The 10,000-nt window shown below is 51.8% G+C and overlaps 3 protein-coding genes across 4 annotated transcripts in view; 1 reads left to right on the forward strand and 2 right to left on the reverse strand.

The window, feature by feature from the left end:
- Window positions 1-752, reverse strand: part of rnasekb (ribonuclease, RNase K b) — a 1,405-nt gene extending 653 nt beyond the window's left edge. The window contains exon 1 of the mRNA XM_028422295.1: window positions 534-752. Coding sequence (XP_028278096.1) covers window positions 534-611 — 78 coding nt within the window. The 5' untranslated portion in view covers window positions 612-752. The remainder of the gene's footprint in view (window positions 1-533) is intronic.
- On the forward strand, window positions 73-3,496 carry LOC114446626 (chromatin complexes subunit BAP18-like). Of its 2 annotated transcripts, none has more exons than XM_028422294.1 (6): window positions 73-183; window positions 1,529-1,623; window positions 1,790-1,891; window positions 2,088-2,317; window positions 2,399-2,503; window positions 2,592-3,496. In XM_028422294.1, the coding sequence occupies exons 2-6, from the start codon at window positions 1,586-1,588 to the stop codon at window positions 2,654-2,656; spliced, it is 540 nt and encodes a 179-aa protein (XP_028278095.1). In that variant the 5' UTR covers window positions 73-183; window positions 1,529-1,585; the 3' UTR covers window positions 2,657-3,496. The 2 variants fall into 2 exon arrangements, with proteins under 2 accessions (XP_028278095.1, XP_028278094.1); XM_028422293.1 differs by lacking the exon at window positions 73-183 and adding an exon at window positions 772-1,124.
- Window positions 3,497-5,589: 2,093 nt separating this feature from the next.
- Window positions 5,590-9,913, reverse strand: LOC114445930 (protein FAM122A). The gene is made up of 9 exons (XM_028421256.1): window positions 9,779-9,913; window positions 9,561-9,645; window positions 9,096-9,152; window positions 8,969-9,015; window positions 8,834-8,891; window positions 8,419-8,483; window positions 8,282-8,337; window positions 8,127-8,208; window positions 5,590-8,036 (listed from the first exon to the last, which is right to left on the reverse strand). Exons 1-9 carry the CDS (start codon window positions 9,877-9,879, stop codon window positions 7,913-7,915), a joined length of 675 nt encoding a protein of 224 aa, XP_028277057.1. The 5' UTR covers window positions 9,880-9,913; the 3' UTR covers window positions 5,590-7,912.
- Between the last annotated feature and the right edge of the window lie 87 nt (window positions 9,914-10,000).

The raw sequence follows: 10,000 nt of genomic DNA on the forward strand, positions 1-10,000 counted from the left end.
AGAACAAGGGGGTTCAACATAAGGCGCGGAGCCGCAGCAGGGACGGAGGAGTCATGATCATTCTACAGTCTGTCAGATTTCACTAAGGTTTAAAGCTACAGAGAGGACAGCCGGAAGTGAGTCTGGGAGGATGGACCGACAACCAGCAGTCACGTGATCACAGCGTCTGTCACTGCAGCCAATGTAATACATCGATTATTGATTGATTTAGTTAACGTGGGAGAAAATCTGCAGATATTTCTACATATGCCGATAACTGCTGATCAATACCGGCACAGCATCTGACACCAGCACCACCGCGAGCTGACACACGTCACGGCGTATGACCGCGGCTCGGCCTGTGCGGGCTCCGTCTATGTTCTGGGAGCACACGGTGTTCCGGTGTTACACGGTGACGCCGTTTTTTTCTGAGAGTTTCGCGGACTTGAGCTAAAAGCAGCGAACACGGATCCGACATTTCCCCACATCACGGAGCGAACACGGACCGACGTCCCTCCAGCAAATAGCCTGCGCCCTGTCCCCCCGCTTCTTACCAGCATGATGACGCCCCAGATGCTGATCACTATCCCGCACGCGGCCATCTTCGGCCCGCAGAACAGCAGCGACGGCATGTCGGTGATCAGAGCGATCGATCGATCAGGAGCCGCTTTTCTTTTATATCAGTTCCTGAACCGAAGAGTCCATGAAAGGACGAAGCCACAGTCAGCTGATCCGCAACACTCGGCTGTGATCGGTGACGTTCGGGACGTTCCGCCAGCCGCTGCGCAGCGACCAATGAAATGTCCGCCGCCTCACGCCCCGCCCCTTCCGGTCAGACGGACCAATGGCGTTCAATATCCAAAGTCGCGCAACATTCTCTTTATGCTTTGTTGTTCGATGTTGACCGTTTCTCTGGTATGTGATCGATAATCAATCCGGATCGAAGCCTCCGCTGCAGCGCGCCAGAATCCCCCAAAGGCTCGAGCTGGTTTAAGAAGCGCTCGCGGCTCTCGATGGAAGCCCGCTAACGGCAGCGGCTAGCTAACGTCGCAGAGGCTAACTTCAGCTAGCAGCTAGCTGTGCGTGTCCGTGTGTTATCGTGAAGCTGAAAGTGAGCCGCTGAAATGACGTCAGCCTCTGCCAAGGTAAGTCTCACCTGGTTCTCCTGAAACAGAACCGCGCGCACAGAGGTCCGTTTACAAGCCGGACCAGCGCCAACAAAGCCGGACCCGTCTCCTCATTAGGTGGAGTCTAGACGTGAATCCGGCTCATTGATCTTCGTGTGATGAGTCTGGCAGGACTGTCTCTGGTGTGGGTCTGTGCGTGGGTGAACGGGGTGGGATGGGACTGAGGCCTGCCAGGCAGAAAGTCCAGGAGCCAGTCACAGAGGAGGGGCTGTAGTCCGAGGGAGGGCAGCTTGTGGGGGACGAATGCAGACCTGTAGCCAATAATGGGGGGTGGGTGGGTGTGAGGTGGTGCTGTGATGCTGTGAGGTGGACTAGGCTGTGCCCTGAGCACCGGTCTCACCGGGTGACCCTCCTCTCTGCAGGTCGGGGAGATCTTCTCAGCGGCCGGAGCCGCTTTCACCAAACTGGGCGAGCTGACCATGCAGCTGCACCCGGTGTCCGACTCCAGCCCTGCAGGGTGAGACGTGCACACACACACACACACACACAGATGTGTTTCAGTATGAACAGGACACACACCTGAGCTCATGTGACAGGGACCCGTGGTTAGTGACACGTGGTCCATGCCTGCTTGACGTACAGCGATGCGAGATGCTCGGACCTGAATCTGTCTTTGTCCTCAGAGCTAAGTGGACGGAGACAGAGATCGAGATGCTGCGTCTGGCGGTGCGTCGTTTCGGAGACGACCTCAACAACATCAGCACTGTGATCAAAGAGCGCACTGTGTGAGTGTTACCGGGGCCCATCGCCTGTAGTCAATGACTCCTGTCTCATTTTGTGACTGTCTTCCAGGTGCTGACGTCTATTGAAGGTTTAGAATGTTTCCTGTTGATTTTCCTTTGATCAGTGTGACCAATACAGAGCCGGCTCTGGTGTCGGGCTGGCTGCTGATTGGCTGACAGCGGCTGTTTTCCTCCTCAGGGCTCAGATCAAGAGCACAGTGAAGAGGAAGCTGTACGAGGACAGCCGAGTCCCCATCTCCTCCGAGTCTCCAAAGAAGACCGTCAAGAAAACCGCCGTCGCCATGACGCCGGCCCCCGCCTCTGCGGCTCCGGCTATGATTGCCGTGCCAACCTCGCAGGTTGTCGTGGCAACGGGGATGCAGAGCAGCCCCTCCCTGGCTCCGCCCATCAAGAAACAGAAGACAGCAGGTGAGTCATGTGACGTAGGGACGGTGGAGTCCTCCGGCGGACTTCCCGTCCTTCACCCTCTCATGTCTCCATTACACGCAGACGTGACTCTCAGCGCGCTGAACGACTCGGACGTGAACAGTGACCTCGTGGACATCGAGGGACTCGGGGATGGCTCCTCCAGCAAGAAGCTCAACTTTGACCAAGGTGCTGAACGCTGTCGATTTACCGGCTGTTCGTATCTTCCCTCACACATCAGCTGTAGTAACCCTCCTGACCCCGTCTGTTTCCTCAGAGAGCCTGAATCTGGACTCCAGCCTCATCATGAACTCCAGCGACCTGCCCCTCCTGTCCCGCTGACCTCGGTGCTGAGGACGGTCAGAACCGCGGCGCCCCCCCCCCCCCCCCCCCCACGCCTGCCTTTACGCCTCGGTCACATGACGTTCATCACGCTGAGTCATTTTTAAGTTTAATTATGTTGATCTGAAACTTTTTACTCAAAACAAATAGAATGTTTTCCTTTAAAAAAACCACAGACAGTTTAGTTGAGTTTAGAGGAATAATAACGCCTGTCCAGGATAAACGGTCCTCTCAGGTCGGATCACAGCAGTGAACTGAGAGGGCCGTTTCTACAAACATGTCCCCTCCGAGTGTGCAGGGATCAGTCTGCAGCTCTCTGACTGGGCTGTTAGTTCCCACGGAGCAAACGTATAAAAGGGGTTTCCACTGCAGGAACACAGGGTGAGGTCAGCCCGTTTGAAGGGTTAAAAATCCTGCTGGGGGTCATGGGCCGGTGCAAACACGAGCTGTGACTCCACAGCAGGAACTTTTAGGCCTTTTCACGCGTCCATTCCACTAAGAAACACACTCCACCCTCAGAGGGAGGTGCGGGGCAGGAACTCCCTCTGCGACTCCCTTTATGGGCTTTTATTGTAGATTTGTGGAGTATGTCATCTCGTTTCAGCCCTTAAAAAACCAGCCCTGCGTCCCTGCAGTGAAAAAACGCCGGTCACTGGATCGACCTGATCGGTTGCTCTCGTGCTCGTCGTCATTTCCAGGTAATTGATGTCAGACTCTTCTTCTTTCAGTGTAATTATCAGAACTCTGCAGACTGCTCCTTTTTGCTTTGGATCATGTTCAATCTTCATTCTGCTGATGTAAAAACAGTTTAAGTACTCACAGTAAAAAACTCTGAGCTGACTTGTGGGATTTCTTTTCAGTCAACAAACCAAAACATTTGCTGATAAGAAGGTACAGAGTCTTTATTGAGTTTTCATACAATAATAATATATCTTTATAGTGTACATGGATTGTTTTGACTAGAAACTAAAGTCATTGTGCATCATTTTACAGTCGTCATGACGGAATGAACACTTCAATATAGATTCTGATTTCGCATTTGCATAAAAATATGTCATCTTGTCTGTCCGAGGAAAACGTGTCCAGAAAAATATTTACAGTGAGAAAACGCGTGAATGTTTTCATATCTGTGCTTTTAGTTCCCTTTATCGGCTCCCAGCAGCCATTTTACACCGGCTCTGCTGCGCCGGCGCCCTGACCCGAAACAATCGACAGACTCTTTCTGAGGGGAATCTGCTCCTAACGATGCAGCTTAAAGTGCTTCATGTTTCTTAAATACTTTAAATCAGCTGTGTATTTGGTTCATGGCTGCAATTATAATAAGTCGTTTAAACATAATCATTTGTAATTGTGACAGATTTGAAGCTGAAGAAACCAGCATGAAAACATTCTCCCACAAAAACAAATTAAAATTTGGATGTAAACAAAACAAGCAGGAATGAGTCCTTAGCATGTTAGCACTTCCTGTCCCCTCAGTGTGTGTTGAATGTTAGCATGTAATGTTACATGTTAGCACTTCCTGTCCCCTCAGTGTGTGTTAAATGTTAGCATGTTAGCTCTTCCTGTCCCCTCAGTGTGTGTTGAATGTTAGCATGTTAGCTCTTCCTGTCCCCTCAGTGTGTGTGAATGTTAGCATGTTAGCACTTCCTGTCCCCTCAGTGTGTTGAATGTTAGCATGTTAGCTCTTCCTGTCCCCTCAGTGTGTTGAATGTTAGCATGTTAGCTCTTCCTGTCCCCTCAGTGTGTTGAATGTTAGCATGTTAGCACTTCCTGTCCCCTCAGTGTGTTGAATGTTAGCATGTTAGCTCTTCCTGTCCCCTCAGTGTGTTGAATGTTAGCATGTTAGCTCTTCCTGTCCCCTCAGTGTGTTGAATGTTAGCATGTTAGCACTTCCTGTCCCCTCAGGTGTGTGAAATGTTAGCATGTTAGCTCTTCCTGTCCCCTCAGGGTGTGTTGAATGTTAGCATGTTAGCTCTTCCTGTCCCCTCAGTGTGTGTTGATGTTAGCATGTTAGCTCTTCCTGTCCCCTCAGTGTGTTGAATGTTAGCATGTTAGCTCTTCCTGTCCCCTCAGTGTGTGTTGAATGTTAGCATGTTAGCTCTTCCTGTCCCCTCAGTGTGTTGAATGTTAGCATGTTAGCACTTCCTGTCCCCTCAGTGTGTGTTAAATGTTAGCATGTTAGCTCTTCCTGTCCCCTCAGTGTGTGTTGAATGTTAGCATGTTAGCTCTTCCTGTCCCCTCAGTGTGTGTTGAATGTTAGCATGTTAGCTCTTCCTGTCCCCTCAGTGTGTTGAATGTTAGCATGTTAGCACTTCCTGTCCCCTCAGTGTGTTGAATGTTAGCATGTTAGCACTTCCTGTCCCCTCAGTGTGTGTTGAATGTTAGCATGTTAGCTCTTCCTGTCCCCTCAGTGTGTTGAATGTTAGCATGTTAGCACTTCCTGTCCCCTCAGTGTGTGTTAAATGTTAGCATGTTAGCTCTTCCTGTCCCCTCAGTGTGTGTTGAATGTTAGCATGTTAGCTCTTCCTGTCCCCTCAGTGTGTGTTGAATGTTAGCATGTTAGCTCTTCCTGTCCCCTCAGTGTGTTGAATGTTAGCATGTTAGCTCTTCCTGTCCCCTCAGTGTGTGTTGAATGTTAGCATGTTAGCTCTTCCTGTCCCCTCAGTGTGTGTTGAATGTTAGCATGTTAGCTCTTCCTGTCCCCTCAGTGTGTTGAATGTTAGCATGTTAGCTCTTCCTGTCCCCTCAGTGTGTGTTGAATGTTAGCATGTTAGCTCTTCCTGTCCCCTCAGTGTGTGTTGAATGTTAGCATGTTAGCTCTTCCTGTCCCCTCAGTGTGTTGAATGTTAGCATGTTAGCACTTCCTGTCCCCTCAGTGTGTGTTGTTGTTGGTCAGATGTGTCATCATCCAGGTGTTTGTGCTGTAGCAGAGGTCAGAGGGTGAACCTGGTGGTGCTGATGGTGTAGTCATGTGACCGTGCTGTAGCGTAGCATTAGCTTTTAGCTCCTGGTGATCATATTCAGGCTTCAAACATCATCAGTGAAGATGATCCTGCTGAACCTAATGATGAACTAATGTGTTTTGTGGGAGACACAGGAGACTGTAACGTCATCCCTGCTGCACTGCAATAATATTTGGAAAATAATCTGCTTAGTACGCAGCTCTGGAACTGTGGGTGTCTGGAAGCATCGTTTTAGACGACTGGTGCCGTGTAATCACAGCTTTTAGTCAAATGTCGCATTAATACTGAAAAAACCTGGTGATCACGAGCGTGAACGTCAAAGCAGCGATGCCCAAAATCTCAACATCAAACATCTTCAATGACCAAAAAATCCACCGCTCCGGCCCACAGAACCCTAAAACCCACCAACAGCTGACATGTTCCAGCGGCTGCAGGTTTTCTGATTATAACCTGCGTCAGAACTGATAAATAAAACACGACTTACAGATATGAATAAAGAGTTCGGAACGTATAACTGAAGGAACAATGAGCGCCGGGATACTTAGAACCTTTAACAGACATGAAAGCAAAGAGACAACAACGGCTGTTTTTGGGTTTTTGGCTTAACATTTTAAAATCCGTTAAAAAATGCTGACATCAGCTACATAAAAACTGCTTCTTCATATTTACCCACATAAGATGGTGCAAGGTTTAAAACAGGAAATTAAAGCTACAGTCTGAGTGTCTGAACAGCGATATGATTTTTTTGGCAGCGCGTCGTTACATCTGAGAGACGTCCGTCCTGCTTCAGACAGACAGACGGGACGGGTCCGTCCTGTCTGAAGTGCTTTAAAATGTTTGCTTTTCTCTTTGAGGCTCAACAATTTAAATAATTCACTCCTAATTTCGGAGCCACCGTGTGTGTTGTGTAACCCGGCACCTGGTTGGTGGGGGAGGGGTTTGCCCGCCCGACTGTGGCCGGTGGTCACGGGGTTAAAATGCTGCCTCTGCGTTTGAATGTTGTTGCTTTTTGCTGGGCTGAGTGAGTCTTCTTTGTGAACAGGACAGACTCTCAGATGGTAACGAGTTCAGAAAGTAAAGCAGCAGCTCTTACAGGATGATGGTGCAGAAAGGTCCAACTGTGCAAAGGAAACAGGCCGGTCCAATAAAACCCTCTGTTTCAGCCGTGCACACAGCGGCAGTGTGTGTCTTGAGCGGTGACACACCGGTTACTTATTGGTTCAGCTTATAGAGGCTCTACGTACAAACATGTCTCTCGGTGACGCGTCAGGTCGACACCTGAGCGGACGCCTCGGAAATGACGACATGTTCAGGCACAATGAGTGAGACTACAAAACTGTACAGAACTGTGAAAGTGCAAACGCTGGAAGCAGACCTGCAGCTCGAACCCTCGTCCACCTCAGGCCTCTAATGTTGTCCACACTGAACCGCTCCCTGTGAACGGGGGTCCCGCTCCCCGCAGACGGGTCCCGCTCCCTGTGGACGGGGATCCCGCTCCCCGTTCGTACTCAGGCTGGCTGCAGCCTCTGTGAGAACCTGCTGCTGCTGATGTAGAGTTGGTCCAAGAGAAAACCGAGCGTGTAGACGAGAGAAGACAAACGTGCATGCCAGGCCAAGTAAGCGCGTTATTAACATATAGATACACTATTAACAAACTGCAGACCAGTTCTTCACACCTCCGCCGCTGCTGAGCAACCAGTTCAACCAGCAGTCACCAGGACGACCCGAGGTCACGCTCAGGGCGACTCGGCCAACGCTTTACTAAAACACTTCCCTCAGGTTTGGGTTCGGTGTTGCAGGTTCTTGTGTGTCCTCTGGGAATGATCAGCCGGCTCCATGTCTGGTCTGTGGTTTTCTGCGTTGTCCTGCTGATGGTGCAGTGACTTGAGGGGCCTCCACAGACCCAGAAACATTTGATTTGCAACTTGAGCTCTTGTGGCCCTTCGTCAGAGGTTTCATCCACCCAGGGAGCTCCGTGCTCATGTTGCTGCTTACATTTACCCAGAATCCCCTGCTTGCAGAATATGAGGTCACAGCCAGTGTGTCCTCCTGTGTTTACATAAAGATGAGTCCTCTGCAGTGGGTGTGGCCTGTGACGGGGCGGGGCTGCGATCCAATAAGTGAGATGAATCTCCAATCAGCCAATAGGAACGAGCAGGTCATCCTGTCAGGAGGAGGTGGGGCTTACGGTGACGCAGGCATCAGATTGGAGCAGCAGCGCGGCGAGGGTGGTGTCTGCTGGTGGTCGGTCTGCACCCACAGTGACGGGGTCGTGAGTGGGAGGGAGCTGGGTTCAGTGTCTGGGGTGCTGGTGGGAGGGGAAGGGTGTGAAGGAGGGGGCACCAGACGAAGACAGAGGGCTGGACTGAGGACTGGTGGCCCCCGCAGGAGGAGAGTCCGCTGCAGACTGGGAGACGCTGAGGGGGGAGGAGACACAAGGCAGAGGATGAGCACCGTGTGTGTGTGTGTGTGTGTGTGTGTGTGTGTGTGTGTCAGTGGATCCTCACCTGACTGTGTAGCTGCGGTGGGAGGGGTCTGTTACCCCAGCAACAAAAAGCTTCTTTGGGGGTCCGTCTGACTCCACCCCCCCTGAGAGACGAAGGTTCACACAGTTCAAATCAAACCTGAGCGCTGGGATTACTGCGGTTCTCGGCTGACTTACCCTTCCTCTTCAGCGGCGTTAACGCCGGCCACCTCACGGTGGCGCTGACTGCAGGTCTGCAGGAGGACAAACAGGGAACATCTTCACACTCACAGAAGCTGCCAGGTATGTCTGATACAACAGTTAAGTTTATGAACCTGAATCTCCGGGTGGGACTCGGGGAGGAGTTCGGTGTGACTCCGCTGTCCTGTGACGGAAACCACTGAAGAAGAAGAACATTCAGTATTCAGATCTCCAGACTCCCTGTTCAGTTCAAAGCCTCACCTGGATTCAGATCAGGAGTCTAGGTGTCTATATGAGGGGTTTGATCAAGAATCTGGACTGGTTCTAAACGGCCTGATCTGGATCCAGCCTGATCACAGTCAGCTCTTGATTCTGAAATGATCCGTCACTGTGCATTTAAAGGACTGAGGAGAGCTGTGGTTCTGACCTAGACCAGATGTACTCTACAGTTTATATAACTTGTCTCTTGACAAATCTGTCTTGTCTCCTAGCAACCTAGAGTCTGGCCGGACAGGAAGTGCAACCTGCTGAAATAAGAGTGAGGCTCACCACTGAAGTGTGGTCGTGCCACTGAGTGACTGGAGGAACTGGGATCAGACTGGAAGGACTGGAAGAGAGAGAGAGAGAGGTGGTGTTAGAACGGGTGAGGGGTCAGGGAGGGTCAGAGCTGGGCGTGAGTCTCACCTGATCCTCTGCAGACTCCCTCTGTGCGTCATCTCCATGTTCTCCTCCTGCATCCAGCACAAAGTGTCAGACAACATCTCACTCAAAGACACAGAGCAGAGGCGAGTGATGGAGAAGTCTGCCTCACCTGTCTCTTCTGGTCCGGTCTGTCTGCGGTCAGAGAGAACGGAGAGAGGGGGCCGAGCTGCGGGACCGAGAGGGCCGAGAGGACAGAGAGGACCGAGAGGACAGAGAGGGCCGAGAGGACAGAGAGGACAGAGAGGACCGAGAGGACAGAGAGGGCCGAGAGGGCCGAGAGGACAGAGAGGGCCGAGAGGACCGAGAGGGCCGAGAGGACAGAGAGGACAGAGAGGGCCGAGAGGGCCGAGAGGACAGAGAGGACAGAGAGGACAGAGAGGACAGAGAGGGCCGAGAGGACAGAGACGGGGGACAAAAACAACCGTGAAATATTTCACCATGAATAAAATAACAGAGCTCACACCAACAGACAGAGCGTCCTGCCCTCCTCAGCAGGACGCCATGATGGAGTCACGTGTGAGCAGCGGCCACATGACCAACACTCAGTCATGGGTTAATGGGCGGCTGGTGTTACCTGTGAGGGGCAGCTGGGGTTGATGGACACACTGCTGCGTCTGTACCGAGCCGAAGACACGGGACTGAAGATGGTCATCCCATCACTGCAGGGACACACACACACACGTTTAACAAACGGACTCACAACAGTTGTGTTATCATTTAAACCCATATAGACAAACAGCGGGATCAACGCGGCCTTGTTTACAGCTGAGCTGCGGGTGTAGTTGCACTGACCTGACGCTGGTGATCATCGGGGCGCTGTTCGACCTGCGAAGGGCCCCGCCTCCAGCTCCTCCAGCTGCGCCTGCGCACTGGTCCACTTCCATCCGTTCCATACCTAGGTCCGCGGGCCCGGCGGTGGCGGCGACAGCTGCCAGCCTCCGACCTTTCGATGGCGGCGCCTGGCTCTACTCGAGCCCGGTGGAAGCCTGACCCGCAGGCCTCACGAGCAGCGAA

The sequence above is a fragment of the Parambassis ranga genome, chromosome 14 (assembly GCF_900634625.1).
Source record: "Parambassis ranga chromosome 14, fParRan2.1, whole genome shotgun sequence".
Taxonomy (NCBI): domain Eukaryota; kingdom Metazoa; phylum Chordata; class Actinopteri; family Ambassidae; genus Parambassis; species Parambassis ranga.